Source organism: Contarinia nasturtii, unplaced genomic scaffold, assembly GCF_009176525.2.
Source record: "Contarinia nasturtii isolate CC-2019 unplaced genomic scaffold, AAFC_CNas_1.1 Cnas_scaffold_695, whole genome shotgun sequence".
Classification (NCBI taxonomy): domain Eukaryota; kingdom Metazoa; phylum Arthropoda; class Insecta; order Diptera; family Cecidomyiidae; genus Contarinia; species Contarinia nasturtii.
Genome location: NW_022198046.1, coordinates 5,420,176 through 5,439,091, shown reverse-complemented (window position 1 = coordinate 5,439,091; position 18,916 = coordinate 5,420,176). Strand labels below are relative to the sequence as shown.

At 34.7% G+C, this 18,916-nt stretch overlaps 1 protein-coding gene across 1 annotated transcript; it reads left to right on the top strand.

The window, feature by feature from the left end:
• The first annotated feature begins 1,844 nt into the window (after nucleotides 1-1,844).
• LOC116340854 lies at nucleotides 1,845-18,297 on the top strand. The gene is made up of 24 exons (XM_031767569.1): nucleotides 1,845-1,882; nucleotides 2,641-2,950; nucleotides 3,054-3,396; nucleotides 3,530-3,869; nucleotides 3,943-4,214; nucleotides 4,292-4,432; nucleotides 4,562-4,696; nucleotides 4,819-5,044; nucleotides 5,202-5,841; nucleotides 5,904-5,984; nucleotides 6,084-6,258; nucleotides 6,356-7,954; nucleotides 8,025-8,238; nucleotides 8,319-8,674; nucleotides 8,758-8,860; nucleotides 8,940-10,344; nucleotides 10,541-12,605; nucleotides 12,672-12,821; nucleotides 12,910-14,545; nucleotides 14,625-14,779; nucleotides 14,849-16,873; nucleotides 16,940-17,140; nucleotides 17,207-17,453; nucleotides 17,542-18,297. Exons 2-24 carry the CDS (start codon nucleotides 2,860-2,862, stop codon nucleotides 18,040-18,042), a joined length of 13,101 nt encoding a protein of 4,366 aa, XP_031623429.1. The 5' UTR covers nucleotides 1,845-1,882; nucleotides 2,641-2,859; the 3' UTR covers nucleotides 18,043-18,297.
• The last annotated feature ends 619 nt before the right edge of the window (nucleotides 18,298-18,916 follow it).

Below are 18,916 nucleotides of genomic sequence, written 5' to 3'. Positions count from 1 at the left end.
GAGTAAAAGAACCTGACCGAAAAATTAGAATAACCGAGTAGAGACTATAATTGAGATTGTGATAATGGATTTTTTTTAAGTTAGTAATACTAGAAATTAGTGTGCTGGGTGTCAGCGATAACGAATCATTATGATAAATGTGCTTTGAAAAATTTGTTAGTTATAGCGGGATTTTTTAACAGCAACACTTATGAGCACTCAAATAATTGATTTATCAACTAAAAACAAATGATTGACAACGATTATTTGTCGTACGGAAAACGATATATTGTAACGATGTATTGCAAGATAAAGATATAATATGGAAATGTATTGTTCCGGATAAAATAAAATATTGTTAGTATTTAGTTGTGACATTATATTTATTCATTTTACCAATAATAATCCCGACGACCGAATGAAAAACGCACGATCCTTGCAGCCTTTTATGGAATTCTCCAGCACGATGAGATGCTGTAAATTCGTTTTAATTATTTTACAATTGATTTTTTTTACGTAATTATGACATAAGCATTTTTATAAATTTTAAACAAACAAATGTGACAACAATGTGACCCATGCAGATAATGCATTATCTGAATGATAATTATAATGCATTATCTGAAAGGTAGAAGAAAGGAGTGCATAAAAGACATACACACACACAACGTATTTAATCCATAGATTTAACCAATATTTAACGTCATACCAATAGAATTTGATTTCAAGTCAATTTTAATTATTCCATCATTCGCGAAATGCAATGCCAATAATAAAATTTCATGATATACATTTCATCGAATTTGATGTCTTCCCCGTGTAAAGGAAATAAAACAAAATGTGTTGTACTTAGGGAATCATCCTTAAATTCAGTGCCATTTTTGTATCGATCCCTATACGATAGTGCTAACTGAACGAAATTTTATGTTAAAAAAAATCCATACCGAGTAGCTTACGTAGATGGCATTCAAAATGATGAAGAGATGAAAATACTCGTAAAAATATGTACTTTAATTGTTTAACCCAATGGTACTTACAAATGACCATCGGCCCCGCAGTAGCAATACACTTCGCTATTTTTTTTTTTATTTACACATTAAAATACAAGGCACAAGCAATCTGTTTTGGAAAATTTGAAGATTCAGGATTAATATGAATGGGCTAAAATAGAAGTCGAGTTTTTATTCAAATCCAATCAAAATGAGCCTTTACATACTAAAAACCATATACAATTTAGAAATAAAATAATATGTCACATAAATGAATATATACTGTGAGTTAAACACCAAATAAACAAGAACGGAAAAAATACGAGAGTTAAATTTTCCCAATAAAAACATATATATAAATCTCAATGCTTGTCTTTGTTTATTTTTATTTTGAATTTGAAAAAAAAAAACATATTATAACTTTGGATAGAGACGAAACGGATACGATATGATATTTATATTTGCTGCAGCACGAACCATTCACATAATCATGCGTAAGTACACTCTATATGTATTTTTTTTTCTCGGCGAAATTATCGGAGAAGCAACACATTACTGACTGAGATAAGTAGAATTCTTCTTATTTGTTTTGAAAATATTTTAAGAAAAGAAATGTCGTTGTGTTCCAGCTTATGGAACCAGGTCATAACAAAAAGCAACATACTTCAATGCATTGTTAGCCATTTGTCTCACAATGATAGTGCAACCACCATAGAATGATTTCAACTTACTACCAAACCATTTGGACATTGATTACAAATTGCCCTTTGACCATTTTTTTTTCAAACTGATAAGAACCTACAGTCTTGAACGATCACTAGCATCCATATTCGAGAATTATTTTGAATTCAGTTCGCATTTGAGTCGCAAAACGAAAATATCTATTCGGAATCGGTGGTTTACTATGAAGCTGGGTAGGATTAACTGAACAGAAATTTAAGCTTGAAAAATCAATTTATAATTTTAAAATTAATTCGAAAAAGTTTTGAGTGTGAATGTAAAAAAAATTGTGAAACTTTTTAAAAACGAATTTCAATTTATTGTAGTTTTTTGTCAATTAAGTTTACCAAACTTTTAGTTTCTAACTGAAAATGAAATTAGTCAATCAAAACCTCAACGCAATTGTGTTTATTCTTTTTCATCAATTCTGGTCGAATTGACTTGTGACCCCATCAAATGATAAGGTTTACACACAAATTGCCAATTTCCTGTCGTGAAATTGAAATTGAATGGAATTTGTGCTCATCTCAATTGGAATAATCGTGTCTAAAGTGCAAGGATTTGAGTACAAAGAAATACAACACTCAAAGATTCAGAGAATACACTCAGATGATGATGCTCAACCAAAATGCTTGACAATAAAAAAAAATGAAAGCATTAAATTGTAAACATCAGTGCTCTATCTATGTTTTGATTAGTCACAAGCCACAATGATATACGCTCGAGCGGCTGATATGTTTTTATGGCATTTTAAAATGAATAGCAGTATCGTATGTTGCCACGACATCAGTTCCAAACACATTTGTCTTCCAGGTTCAAAAGTGAATAAATGAGTGAAAAACCAGTGTTAGCCAATGACATGATGATAAAAGTTGGCAGAGTTTTCAGTTTGAACGGAAGTTTGTTTTTGTACTGTTTGTGAACAAACATATTTTTATTTTATTTTTTTCAGGGAACTTACCAAGATAAGCTGAATGAAAAAACAGCAATAACGTAAACGGAATGAAATATGCATTCAAACATACAAAAAAAATATAGTACGAAGTTCATTGATTTGTTCGATGTGATTGGTGCACAAATTAAATGACTATACATTATTCAATTTAAAGAAAAAGTGATTAAACGCATTGACGTATGCGTGTAAATAGCACAAACTATACACAAAACAGTGATGATAAGAAAATACTTTAATAAAATGGATGCAATCAGCATCGGTTTAATCGTTGCCATAATATTTACTGGCTGTTTGGGTGAACGAGCAAGTATGTTTATTTTCAATTCAATTCAAACCTTCCAAAAATAAAACCATTTTAAACCGCATATCACTATTAAATATAATATTACTATAACTCTCTATGTTATTAGATCCACTGAAAGACCCAAATATTTGCGGTCGACCGCAATGTGAATTGGAGAATACAAAATTTAATTACTCGCAAAATATTCGTTATATCTACGACTATAATTCACATGTCCGATCGGAGTTTGATGGCAGTGGTCAAAATACGTCGAATATTTATGTTTCGGCAACGGTTGAATTGACATTCCCAAAGAAATGCGAGGGAACTCTGAAAGTCATTGACGTGAAATTAAGAGAGCGTCCAATTGAAGAAGAGGCAAATGGTATAGATGATGATTCAATAAAATTGGATAACTTACATACCAAATCATATGCATTTTCGGCTGACATACAAAAAAATGATTTGAGGTAAATGTTTGAAGAACAATAGAAACGTGAGATAATAGTAATTTCATCTGATTTGAATACATGTATTACTAATTCTCCATAAACATGAAAATTGTCTCAGTTTCAATCTTCACTAATGATTAAAAAATGCTAGATTCTCATTCCATGACGGCATCATCGACGAATTATGCCCCGAAATGGACGAACCAAATTGGGTCATAAATTTCAAGCGAGGCATCTTATCGTCATTCCAAAATTCAATGAAACGATTCGACATCGACTACAAAACATTGGAAACGGATATATCTGGACATTGTAATGTGCAGTACATGGTCGATGGTCCATCGAACACCAGCCTTTTAATACAAAAGCGTAAAGATATCACATCGTGTATTAATCGTTACAAAACGAATTCAATTCTACAAACGACACCGTACGACTTTCGAAAACAGTATTCTGTATGGCCAGTACTGCAATCGACAAGTTATTGCAATGTAAATTCAGCATTTTTCGCATATGCATCGCACTTATTTCAGGGTAATAATGAATTTTCAATTGCATTTGCAGATAACTCTCGACCATAATTTATACCAAGCTGTAAGTTGCTATGAACGTCATCAGTTTGTGCCATTTTCAAATAGTGGCAGTGGTGCAGTAACTACATCCACCATTAGTTTAGTACTGTCAGAGGAATTACAGTACAGAGTTGAAGAGTCCACCACCGATAAGGAAAATGCCATTAAGAAACGCGAAAAACTTTTATTTAATCACTATCCAACACCAAAGCATACAACCGGTGAAATTAAAAAGGCACGCCAACTACTGCAACAAATGTGCAAGTATGGTTTTTGCAAAAGAAAAAAAAAACGAAGAATATTCCCGCAGCAATAATAATGACAATGGTTTCTTTCTCTAGGTTTGGTTTCCCTGATATAAAACGACAATTCATTGATGTATACTCGAAGTTCTTGCAAAATGCACGGCTACTTTCAACCGCGGCACTTCATCAGCTTTTTTCGCGTGCCGAGAGCATTTGCAATAATAATGATAACGGAAAGTGAGTTTGTGTTCGTTTAATTAATTCTCTCTCTTTCTCTCACTCTCGATGCAATAGGCACATTGTAAAATCGAAAGTAATTGCATGGGGTCATAATTTTTTTTAACTCGTTTGTTTTTGCTGTTGTAGAAATCATATTCTCGAGAGTTTGCCGTACATTGGGAGTACAGCGTCCGTTGAGATGATGGCACAAGAAATAATTAAAAAGTCCATTAGCAACGATGTTGTTCAAAAATGGTTGACATCAATTTCATTCCTTCCCAGGTAATTGAACTTCGTTATTTGATATATTATTTATTAATAAGACGACTGTAGTTGCGATAAAAAGTATGAAACTAAATTATGTAATTAATTATGATTTTTAATGGGTTTATCACATTTTACAGGCCAGACGAACAAATGTTAAAAGCTCTTTTTACCGTTTTGGAACAAGAAATAAACAATACGGAAGCAATATACATACTTTCAACAACTGCTGTTGTCCATACATACTGTCGCAACCATCATGATTGTGATGAAAAAGCTGAAGTAAAGAAATACATTGATTTCTTGGAAACACAATTACGTGAAGAAATGAAAAAGAATCTGTTGGTGCGAGCAAATCGAGAAAAGGTCAGTTTCTTCATCTTATTTATAATTGTTGTGTATTTCTTTTAAAGGGGGAGAAAATACCTACATCGGAACACTTTTCGATTTGAAAATATCAAATGAAAAGTTTTGTGTGTATTTTGTTATAATTCGAATTGTTTTAACCATTGAAAATACATAGGCGATAATTTTACTGCGTGGTATTGGAAACATCGGTTACATGTCAAAATCGTTCCGATACCAAATGCGCGAATACATTGAAAGCAACGAAATTCCAACCGAAATTCGATTAAATGTGGTGGCAGCACATCGACGCACTGACTGCGAAAAGAATCGTGATTACTTTTTGGATACATTCCAACGAACTACAATGAATTCTGAAATTAGAATTGCTGCATACTTGGAAACTATGAGATGTCCAGACTATTTAACTGTTAAACAAATCAAAGACATTCTTCAAAACGAAGAAGTAAATCAAGTCGGTTCATTTGTGTGGTCACATTTAAAGAATTTGGCCAAATCAGCGTCACCCGTTCGTGTTGCTGCGCAAGGCCTTCTTCAAGATGATGATTTGGGGAAAAAATATCGGCTCGACTTCCGAAAGTTTTCACATAACTTTGAACATAGTCTTTTCTTTGATGAATACAATGTTGGATTGAGCAGCGAATCGAATTTAATTTTTGGCACCGATTCGTATATGCCACGATCTCTTACATATAATTTTACCGTTGATTTATTTGGAGAATCGATTAATATTTTCGAAGTTTCGGCTTATATGCAAGGTTTTGAGCACATGATTGAAGGAATTTTCGGACCAAAAGGTAAAATCTAATATTTAAAAAAAAAAACACACAAAATAAAAATGATTTGTATTAATTTGAAGGTGCATTAAGTACAAAGGGATTCTCAGACAATGTTGAAATGGTTAAGGAATATATCAAAGAGAAAATTTCACCCTATAAAGGTATGCTATCAGTGTTAAATGATATTGACATAGATTCAGAGCAAAAAGCAACAATTTAAACAAAAAATCTTATTAATGGAATTTATTTCCGTTTCTCAGCCGAATATGTAGATAAAATGAATTTAAGATTTCGTCGAGACAGTGAAAAGCAGCAAAAAACACCAACAACAAATGAAGAGGAATACGAGTTGGAAAATGTAGATTCGGATAAACCAAAAACTGATTCTGCCACCCATCTCCAAAATGATGTAAAAGAGCTCAACTATGACATCAAGTAATTGCTTTTTCTCTTTAATTGCCTGCTGTCGATTTCTTTTTGTTTAGTCTATTTATTTCAATGTCTTTTTTTTTCAATTTGTTTTGTCATTTAGATATAACATGAATAGTCCTCGTGCTGCTTTTGGTTTGAAGATGTTTGGAAATGACATAAAATACAAATCATTGGAAGATTTACGTGAAGTATACAGTCTTTTCAACGATTTAAATCCAATGAATTACTTGAAGCAATTGTTGTCGGGCAAAGAGGTTATCTACACAAAATCAGGCGTATTTCTTGATGTCTCATACGAAGTGCCATTAACATCTGGTTTTCCGTTGGCTTTGCATGCATATGGTGCATCATCGATTGATTTACGTGCAATGGGATCATTGCAAGGCGATAGATTCTGGAACAATCCGAACTTTTCAATAAATGGCAAACTAAAACCCAGTGTATCGTTGGATGTTATCGGAACGATGCAATCCGATTATTTCTATGGAATATCGGGTATACGTGTTAAATCAAATTTATACTCGAGTTCATCGGTCGAAGCAAAACTTAAAGTTGATGGTAAAAATGATGTGTCACTACAATTTAAATTGCCTCAAGATCGAAATGATATTATCAGTGCTCGCAGTGAATTGATTGTATTACAACATGAACATGAAATCCGTCAAATGGGAATTGCAAAGCGGTATGAGAACTCAACTTGTACCTATCCGGTTGTGGAACGAGCGGTTGGTTTAAAAGTGTGCAGCGACTACAGTTTGCCTGATGTCAGCAAAAGTGAACGAACGTTGCCGAGTTTGTTGTTGTGTGGCCCTATAGACATTGAAGTTCATATTGACAAAGCCGATGTGAGTGCAAAAGTCTTTTCAATTGAATACAAATGGATTGATGCACCCGGTGATCGATCGAGTGGAACATTTACATTTCAAACTCCAAACACAGATATATTGCGCATATTTAGCGCGAATATAACAAAAGAACCGGACAATTATAGTCTAAATATGAAATTTGAAAATGGAAATACAACACACTCAGCAACTGCATCGTATAAGAATACCGCCGATGAAAAATTAGTTGAAGCCAACTTATTATTTGATGGCAGAAAAAGTTTTGCACTCGAAATGGGCATGAATCGAACAGTAATCGTGCATGGTTGGATTTATCATCCGCGATTTTTGTTGGCCATAAATAATGACCAGATTGCTCGTTTATCGGGTACGGTGAAAAAATTCGGAAAAAATAAAATTATGCAATACGATCCGAATTTGGAATTTGTAACGAAACAGTTCAAAGCAAGCATGACCGGTTACATAACAACGACAGAGAGTAAAATATCCACAAGACTGTTAGTGAACTACAAATTTATGGAAAGCAAACAAGAAATTATCGATTTTGAAAGTGAAGTCGAGGGTATGCACGATGGTTATCGAACATCACTTGTTGGCTCGGCCAAATGGAATACGACCGCATATCAAAAATACAATTTCAAAGCAAATGTCAATTACAAACGCGTTCTTGGTCATATTGAACTCGGATTGAATGTAAATAATGCAGTTGATTTTATCGATCCACGATATGATTTGGGCATACGTTTAGCATTGATTAAAACCGAACCCGATGACAAAGAGTTCAACTCACGTACAAATTTCACAATTGAAATTACACGACCCATATCGAAAATTAATTATAAGTTCATGGTCAAGTAAGTAACTTATATAACATGGTTTTGAATCAATTATTCGTTAATAATTCAATTTTTCATTATATTATAGATACAATACAAAAATGAAACGGGGACCGTTACACAATATAATGCTGCTGTTTCGATATGCCGAAGGAAAGGAAGCCACGATAGTTCTATCAGCAATGCTACCGTCAATCTATACACGAAACATTGATTTTTATTTGAACGTATCAATTCCTGGATTTAATTCGTGTACAGCTAAATTTCAAGCAATTGAACGAACCAAACGATTGCAATATGACGTGAGTTCAACACATTTCACAGCGAACTTTTAGATTGGATTTTTTGCTAATAAAAATATTTCTATTCCAATAACACACAGATAAATGTTCAAGGTACTTGGTTCACGGGTCACACTGTGTCCATTTATGGCACCTATGATGATAAAAGTACAACACAAGAGTCAAGTCATCAATTGAAATTGTTGGTAAAAAGTCCACATTTTAATGAAACAACAATTTTGGGGCGATACCAATTAAACGAAACGATAATGCGAATTGAAACAAACGTTGATTATGGCGAAAATCCATATGCACTAGTAATCGGTCACAATCATGTTAGCTTTTATGAACAAAGTATTTACGGTGAATTGAAAATCTTGGAGCGAAGCTACTGGGTTAGTGCTCGGCTGAGCGATGAAAACTTTAGAAAACTTTCGATTGATTTACACATTGACCGGTGAATAATTTTATTTTTTGACATTTTCTTTCGATTTAATTCTTTTCAATAATTAATTGGTGCAATGTTATCTATATTTATAGTGTTCGGGAGATTCGCTTAATCATCGGCGGTCAATCAACGCCAAAAAAGAAAGAATTCGAAGTGAAAATCAGCTGGGATTCGAATCGTGATCCAACGCAAGAGGTGAGATTCGTTTTTGTGTAAAACCTTTCGTGAATTTAATTGAAATCAAATTTTTTTCTTGGAATATGTTTGATTGTAGCTATTTTTAAATGCTGATTTCAACACTCCGAAATACAAAACATACGATGGTGGATTCACAATTTCCTATCCTGCTCGAACGTTTAGCGGTTCATTTGATTTGGCCATTCCTGGTCCAACATATAGCGGAAATGTGAGTCTCGGTTGGCAATCAAATGAAACCGTTCACTTGTCATTCGATTCAGGCGCAATTTATGATCCCATTCGTCATTTTTGGATAGATGCACGTTTAAAGACTCCATTTGTTGGTTGGCAAACCAATCAGCTGAATGCTCAACTATATCAAGCAAAGAATCTTCTGTCGAGCAATGCAACGATACTTTGGGCTGAAAGTCAACAATTTGTTTTGGGTGCATTGACTGATTTTGAGTTCGATGATCCGAAAATTCGATGCGAAGCCAAATTACTTGTGAACAGTACGGTGAAACAGGTGCCAACAATCAATGCTGCATTCAAACATCATCAGGATAAACTCCATTACATAACAGACATTTTAATCCATCATGCTGCACAGGAGCAAAAACCAAATATCTTTGCAATAAAATCAATATGGCAATTACAATCGAATGATTTTTACAGTAATATTTCCGGATCGATGATGATGCAAACACCTCTAAAAGGTTATTCCAAAGGCTCTTTGGCTACCAAATTTACCTTGAGCTCAACCAAAGCACTGAAAGGTGCTGCCGAGTTTGAGTTGGAGGCAAAGAAATTTACTTTGGCCGTTGATGGAACGGTGAAAAAGGTGACAGATTGTATGTTGACTGTAAATATTACAACGCCCATTGAAAAATATCGAAATATTATTAGCCGTTTGGGATTGATTAATCGAAAACGTCATTTTGTTGCCGAAGTTCGAGCTCCGAACGGAGCACTTGGTATCGAAGTTAAATTCGCCGTGGAATCAATCAGCAACTTTGATGTCATCCTCAATTTAGAAGCACCGATTATTCTAAGTTTGGATGCATCAATTGATAGTTTCAAGAAAATAATGCTAATCGGAAAGTTGGGACCGGATATGGTCGATTTTCGAGGTGGATTAAATAAATTTGTGCTCGGTTATGTGGGCGTTTCGCGAAAGACATCACTCGAAGATTTTGAATATTCATGGAAAGTCTATACACCACTTGATCGATTTGAAGAGAGCAGTTTGGTGGTGAAATACATTCGAAAATCTGTATTCGATATGGAAATTATGCTGAAATTTGCACAAAAGAAATTGGGAATAATTGTCAATGGTAAACCAAAACAGAAATTGATCAATTTGCCAAAGGTCGAACACTCTTTGCCATTTAAATCACGATTGTCCGATGATTTTGATAAATTCTCACAGTACTTTGTACCGGAGGTTGATTCAAGCGAAGACGACGACGATGATGCGGAAGAGGATGACAGCGATGAAGATGGTAAGATGGTAGTGAACTGTTCTTGACAGAGCTGTTATTGGCACCATATGAATTTTCAAATGCCACATCTGGATATAGAAAAGAGAAAATGACCGCACTTCCGCGGTGCCCATAACAGCTCTGGTTCTTGAAGAAAGTTTGATTTTTTAAAGTAAAAAATTCCACTGAAACATTTCTCTTTTCAATTTGTGCGCAGATGACTGGAATTTAACGGGTCACATGGAACTGAATACAATTATGTGGCCAACAGTTTCTGGATTCTTGGATATTGAAGACATTGATGAAGAATACTACATAATTCGAAGCTCATTGAATCTACCGGCTGGAAATGTTGTGCTCAACGATCATTTGTATTTCCCTGATTTGATGCACATTCGAAACTCCTTGCAAATGACAACACCTTTCAATGCATTCAAAGAAGTTGAGTTCCTCTACTTACACAGTGCGAAATTCGGTCATTTTTATGTATCAGCGCTAGAATTATTCTACAAGAACATCAACAGTACAAACTGGGTTGAATTGGGTTTCAATTCAAATTACACGAAAGTGCTTGATGTTGATATAAAAACTCATGACATTCAATTGAATATGTTCCTCCCGTTTGAAATATTGCCACGTGTTGGTGTAGCCGTTGGTATTGAATCCGGTGAGTCAACTTACAAGGCAAACGTTTCGGGTCGTGCAATGGACACATACATATCATTGGCGGGTGACTTGGAGAGCGATACAAATTTCATCGACCTAAAAGCTGGATTGGCCTTAGCCTCTCTGGCTATACCACATTATGAGCTCAAAGTGATTTTCAAGCAAGATCTTTCTGATTCAGAAAATACATTGATCTTTGGTTTCGATGAAGATTATTATGATCGAACTTTTTGTCGCATCGAAAATACTTGGAACACCGAACCAAATTTCATAAAACTCAATACCAAAGCATCCACAAATTCATTTCCAATTACATTTTTCGAATCATCAATGGTATTGAATCGTTCAACAAACTTTATGGTGTTATTAGACTTAAATTTGAATACACTGTCAAGACGAGGTATTGCATTCCACTTGAGTGCAAAAAAACGTGGCGAGCATGCCACTTTTGAGTTACAAACTCCAATGCCAAGCTTTGCAAATATTACAATGTCAACGATTTTACGTCAGATTTCACAGAAAAATCAATATTTGGTCACCGGTAGATTGACACAGAACTATGAAATCTACAATGTGAATGGAACAGTTGAATTCAATGCCAACATTCCGGTCAGTTTGGATCTTCGATTGCGGCCAGTTGCACGTGATGCAATCACATTTGTTACGTATTCTTTAAGCCAAAAGAGAAACGAACATCAAAAGACGATCAATGTTCGAATATCTGAATTTGAAAAATTCTTCGAAGTGAACAGTGTCATCTCAATCTTTAGCAAAGTGAATTGGAACATCTTAACAACAATTGATGCATCGCCCGGTTTCCTTTCGAAACGACTCGATATGAATCGCTGTACATTTAAATCGTCTGTGAAACCAGAGAACGATGGAAAATTGGCGGGTGAGTTTTCTTTGGTCACTCCATTGCGGTCGTTTGGAATCGATAACTTCAATATCAACGGCAGTGTTTCAACGAAACCACATTCTGGTTTTGTTCATCTTTTCTACGACTTTAGTTTGGGGCATGGGCATCTCATTTCCAAATGGACCTTCATTTTGTTGGAGAATATGGAAGGAGTTTTTGATTTTAAATCGGAAAATGAAGTCGGTGTAAGAACATTGAAAGTTGGCATAAAATATGGTAATCCGGGTAAAACGAATCAACGTCTCAGCTATGCCGGTCACGTTGATGTTGACTCAAAAATGAATTTGCAAACCGACGGTTCGGTGATATTGCTTAGCAAAACGGATGTGAGTGGAAGCTTTTCGATTCGTCTTCCGGCACCAGTTGATGATATTTATCGATTCGGTGGCAGCTATCGTGGTAATATTATGGAATCGCCCATTCGGGATGTTTTAGTTGAAACGAAATACGAATCGGATAAAGAGAAAAAACGATTTGTATCACGTGCACAATATCGAAATTTAATGGATTTACAAACACTATTGCACGCTCAGTGGGGTACCAATACATTAAACAAAACATTCGAAAGCAATTTACAAATGCTACGTAAAGGTATACGACGCGAAGTATCGGCAAGAGTGAAAACGCCGTACTACAAAGAAGAAACAGTTCGAGCAACTGGATTCTATGACAACGATAAAGTTCATCAAATTTTAAAGTAAACTAACAAGAATAGAAAAAAAGAAGATTATTTCACATTTTTCCATTTTTTTTTAAATTGCAGTGCAAATATAAACTTCCCGTCAAGTCGTGAAATCGCCAGCACCCATATTGAATTCGCGACCATGTCAAATGTAAGAGGGTTCGTTAAATGTGTAACACCATTCCCGAATGTAACTTGGATACGAACGGAATTGAACTACACCACTCAAGGGTAAGAAAAAAACTGTGCACATTCTTTCCAATATTCACAGTTTTAATGTTTTTTTTTTCTTTCATATTTTTATTTTTTGTGGCTTTAGTGGATCATCACGTCGATACATCAAAACGGCATGGCCATCCGATTTTGCCTACTTTGATATGCAATCGACATTCAGTTCGAAAAACTTGAATCGTAATCATCAGGGTGAAATCAATATGGAAGTTCCATTGGCATCGCGTCACACGGCCAAAATCCAGTACGATCTCGAAGAGTTAAAAACATTGACAACTGGTCATTGTAATGTAATTTACAACACCGATAAAGTTTTGGATGGAACATATACGTGCAACGCAGAGTCACGTGCTGGTTATTCGAAAGAAAGCACAGAAATTTCATTGGATAATACATTCTATCCGGCTGGAATAGCATACGTACATGAAATGCAATATCAAATTGCGGATTCACCATATTTCGATATGAAACGTGTTGAATTGTATGAATTAAAGGATAGCAATCGATTTAATATCACCGGTGAATTGCATGTGCACACAAGCGATACTGGTCAAGCATATAAAATTGTCGCAATTCATCCAAATCGAACGATTATCATAACATCTGATTACGATTCACATGACACAACTCTGAATCAAAAACTAAAAGTACTACTCTCGTCGGATATGTGGATTGCATACGATTTTATGTTGACAAATTTAACAACATCAACGAAAGATTCACAAAAGTTTAGCGTTAGTTTGCAGTATCCAAAACGAAATCTCTCCACAAGCGGTTGGTATTCAATAACTGATGATGTCTTCGATTCAGATTTGGCATTCAAATGGACAAAGGCAAAAACAAAATCTCTCGATACTGGATACGATGATTACAATTACTATAAATCATCCGAAGAAACGAACGATAATGAAGAAGTGACAGAGAACGAAGAGAAAGTAATAAATGCAGCATTGACTTGGCGCAATGAACCGTTACAAATGTTTGACAAATGTAATCAGACCATTTTGCTTGTCGTCAAACATCCATCATTCCGTAAAGATGTAACATTCAATGCAAATTACTATCGAAATAACATTGATCTAATTCATGGCAAATTAACGGTCGACTATCATGAAAATCCCGAACATTTGTTAACGCTTGAGGGTGGAGTTACGGACTCAACACAAATGCATAACCATCGAAATTATTCGATACAAGTGCTTGGTTTACATGAACAATCCAAATTCGATTTGTATGCATTGGGTTCGGTTACAGCCAAATCTGGTGTTTATGAAACGAACAATTTTGGCCGATACAAACGAGGCTATTTACCATTGCAAGAGGGCCTTTTGAATGCTGGCATTGACATTCCACAAAATGATATTCGTTATCATAAAGAAACACCGCACAAAACATTTTACGTTTGGACAAGAGCAAACGGAGAATTTCCCGTTTATACATTGAATGGAGTATATTTGGATAGTCCAGATGTAAATACAACCGCACATTTCTTTATTGACGTTGATGAAAGAGTCGTTAAATTAGATGCTAACTTTACACCGGACGCATCGCAAAATTTAAGAATGCTTGGAATTATTCCGGATGCAAGAAGCGCATCATTTGATTTGTGGCGTGATTATGAAGATATTCGTATCGTTGATGCTGCTTATTATTTGCGTATGAACCATTCTCGACTAATTACCAGTCAATTGATTTGGCGACCTAAATTGAGAGCCGATCTCAAGGTAATTGTTTCAAATCGACCTTTTTTTTCTTGTTTAGTTGATATTTTTAATTGATGGATTGTTTATTTTCAATCGATAGGATGGTTTCAGAAAACTTACAACACAAATGTACGATTCATTCTCGGAAAATGTGGATTTTTGGATCAAAACATTGTATTTAGAAGCAAATGAAACGGTTGCCGATATTTGGTCAAACGCACGACCATTTGCCGATGAATTCATTGATGACATAAGGTGTGTCAGAATCTATACATATATTTTCTTCTTTTTTTGTGGTATTAACTGCATCTATTTTACATTTAGCGGCTTGACTGTAATCGGTGAAGACATTGAAGAATTCCGTAATCTTTTGAATCAATCTTATGAAGCAAACGATTTTTACATCAAAACAATGGTCAACTTTACTCTCACGGTACTCGATGAATTGGCCATTCGAAATCATATTGGTTCTGTGCCGAAAATTTTAAAGGAAATTTGGCATGTTCTTGGTGATTCCGGCCTAGCTTTACGAAAGAGTATAATGTGGTTAATTGAAACGATAAAAACGACATACAAAAACACGATTGACACACTTAATCGAATATTCCACGGTGAGGCAATGAGCTATGTTTCATCAATCGTTGAGAAGGCAATATACAAATATGATCGTTTCATAAAAGACTTGCACCTCTCGTTTATCAAGTATGTGCAAAATATCTGGAATAGTTTCAGTGATTTGCTAATGACTTACTGGCGCGGAATGTTAGAACGTATTCAACCGATGGCCATGCGGTTCGTGCATTATTTTGAAAGTTTATTGTGGGACATAAGTCAGGAGATTTTCGAATTTTTGCACAAACACACCAACGATTTGGTGAAATCACCATATTTCGATACAGTAACAAAGTTCATGCGAGATTTGGATACAGTTTATCGTGACATTCAAACAAACGATGCAATTACAAATATCAAAAAATATTCAGCGCTTGCATCGGTTTTCTTGCGAGAAAAATATTTTAAGGTGGTGCCATTTGGAAAAGAATTACAAAAACTGATGAATGAACTAATTGATGAAATCAAAAAGTTGAGAGAACAAGAATTGGTTCACTTTATGATCACCCGAATCGACGAATGGCAAGCGAAAGTTGCATGGTTCGCCGAGGAATTTCAATTAGACAAAAGGTTGCAGCTATTGTGGCAAATTGTTTTAAATAAAGTCACTTCATACGAACAGACTGCATTGCAAATGGATGATAAATATCGTGAGGCCAAAACGAATTTTATATTCGATCCGAATGCCGGTTTGATGAAGCTTGAGCAAAAATTACCAATGAGTTGGCATGCATTCAACGAAACGCCGATTTTTGAAGAAATTTCCGAATTGCAAATGTTGACCAAAGTATTCCGGCTATTCAACGGTGTTAACATTTCGTTGGTGTCAATTGACGCTATTGAATACTATATCAATCCGTACGTTTGGCTGCCACCATTTAAAGCACGATCACTTTTGATTGGTTCGAGACACTATTTGACATTTGATAAGCGCTTCATTTCGCTCAATCACAAATATGCGTATATTGAGAACAACCAGAAACCCGATAAATGTTCATATGTGCTTGCCAATGATTTCGTTGATTTCAATTTCACACTAACTCAAGAACCGTCGATTCTACGATACAATAACAAACTCTTATCCACACGAAAATTGGCCATTGTAAGCGATGGCAATGTTATTGATGTTGACTTAATCGGAGCAAATATAAGAATCAATCGAAATTCAACGACAGCACTGCCCCTTCAAATTGGAGACACAATCATCTATCGTGATTGGGATATTTTGATAATTCGATCGAAAAATGGATACGAACTTAATTGTAATCTTCAGTTTGATTTCTGTTGGTTTGAAGTTAGCGGATGGTACTATGGCAAGACTGCAGGCATCTTTGGTACACTCAACAATGAAATCTATGACGATTTCTTAACATCCAAACACATAATCACCAACGATACCACTGAATTTACACAGAGCTGGGCAATAAACCATGGCGGACAAATTGAAAATTGCAAACATGAATTGAACGATAATGCCAATCATGTTATTTCAAATGAACTTTTGAATCTTTGTGATACATATTTCCTCAGCAAAGTGTCACCATTTGCCAATTGTTTCCCGACCATCGACTCAAGACCATTCTACGATATGTGCTTGGATATGGGATCGAATTCAATTACAAATTTCACGCATAATGATCATCCAGCGCAAAAGGGAGCCTGTGCTGTTGCATTAGCATATATGGAAAGTTGTAATGGTGAAAACATTCCACTTAGAGTTCCGGAAATTTGTTTACAGTGAGTTTACACAAATTTTTACCGTTTTCATTCGTGAACTAATTTCTACTATATTTTCAATAATAGTTGTAATTTAATAAACGGATCGTATGTTGCTGAAGGAAACATATTTGAGTTGTCCGGAGCAGCAGTACCACAAACAACTGATGTTGTTTTCATTGTCGAAGCCAAATCATGTAATCAAAACTTACCCGTCAAGAAAAGTTTGGCCACCGTTATCTCAAGCTTGGAAAAATCATTCAATGATGTTGGCCTTTCTAATGTTAGGTAAGTCAAAATCATAAATTTCGTTGAGAGTTCAATTTTAATCATTTTTGTACTTTGAAATTTTAGATATGCCGTCGTTGCATTCGGTGGTGAAGGAGCATTCGAACATCCGCACAGCATCGTGTATAACAATGACATTTTCACCGATAGCCAAAAGATTCGGCATCACTTTGACCATATTAAAACCGGCAATAGCAATTCCAGTGATATTTCTCGTGCCATCAAAGTCGCTTCGGAGCTCGTTTTCCGACCTGGCGCATCGAAGACATTCATTCTAATGCCATGTTCTAATTGCAACGCTTCTGGCATGCATGTGAGTGACAAAGAGATATATTTTTTTTTGTTTTTATTTTAAAAGAAAAACTAATCGAAATTATTTGTTCTTCTTCTTTTAAAAATAGTTTGATTATTCATCAGTTTTGCAATTCCTCTTGGAGCACAATATCAATTTGCACATATTAATGAATGGCAATTTCGAAACAAAGAAGCCACGAAATGAAAATAAAATCTTTGGCTTTGACAGTGGGCATGCGTATACGAATAATTATCTTAAAGAATCGAATGGCAACAAAGAATTACGGACCGAAATTATTTTGCCAAAAAATACGCTCGGCTGTATCGTTTGGGCAATTGAAACGAATGGCACCATATTTACAGCCAACAAACTAAAGCCAAATAATCGCATATCGTTGATTAAAAAATTCTCCGATGTGTTTGCAAAGCGTGTTGCAAACACGGCTGTTCCAAGTCCATGTCAATCGTGCGAATGTACAGGTGAAAATACTGGAATTGCCTTTATAACATGCACCCGATGCGACTATCCAAATGTCGATGATGATGGTATTGAGTCATTTTTGGAAGAAGAGGACCTAGCGTATGATACTGAGGGGTATAGCGATTGATATCATCAAAATCGCTTGTCATAATCTCTATGTTATAAATTAATGTCATAAAAATATGAAAAAGGTCTGATTTTATTTTTAATAAAAAGTGTTTATTTTTACTTGATTTCATCAAAAGAAAAAGAAAATTCAGTATACATTGATTCGAATTGTTGTTTTTCTTTTCATATTGCATCCAAAATGGTTAAAAAAAATTTCATCGAATAAAGTTTATTTAGTTCTAACCAAAACGTAAAAATAAAATACGATATTGCATGGAATTGACTTATATCTTCAGAAATTTATCGGAACTAAGGTGTAAAAAGCGAAATTTTCTAACTGAAAATTTAAATTCAATTTAAATAAAAAGGTTGCTTTGATTGTTTCGTAGTGATTTGTTGGTAAAAATCAATCAGATATGTATCAAAATGAATTTTATAAACTTTAGTGAGCTTAGAAACCTAGTTTTGCTCTAATTTTTTTTTACATAGTTATTTAAGATGACATAAATAAAGGTTGTAAGATGAAACAGAAAAAAAACAGCACATTTTCTTTCCATCGAATAGTTAGGAGACGAATCTCGGTTTTGGTATACATTTCAAAGGTTGATTGATCGGCCCAAAATACCAACAATCTAGAGAATACATATTAATAATTGTTATTATTTGAATCGATTATTAGACATTAGGTTTAGTTTTTTTTTCTTTATTTTTTTCTATTTTTGTATTATTAAAATTAGACCATATTTTCTCACAGAGAAATTCCATCACTTCATTACATAAAAAAGCAAGAAAAACTATTCCGAAATAGCTATTAGTTGGCGATAGATTTCTATCTGGAAATTAAAACCAGTTTCATTTCTTTCCATTCGATAGGAACTTTTGTTAACTAGTTG

Coding starts and splice junctions, on each gene's coding strand:
- LOC116340854 (XM_031767569.1), top strand. CDS start 2,860: ATGATAAGAAAATACTTTAATAAAATGGATGCAATCAGCATCGGTTTA. Junction 8,675..8,757: donor ATTGATTTACACATTGACCG/GTGAATAATTTT, acceptor CTATATTTATAG/TGTTCGGGAGATTCGCTTAA. Junction 12,822..12,909: donor TTGAACTACACCACTCAAGG/GTAAGAAAAAAA, acceptor TTGTGGCTTTAG/TGGATCATCACGTCGATACA.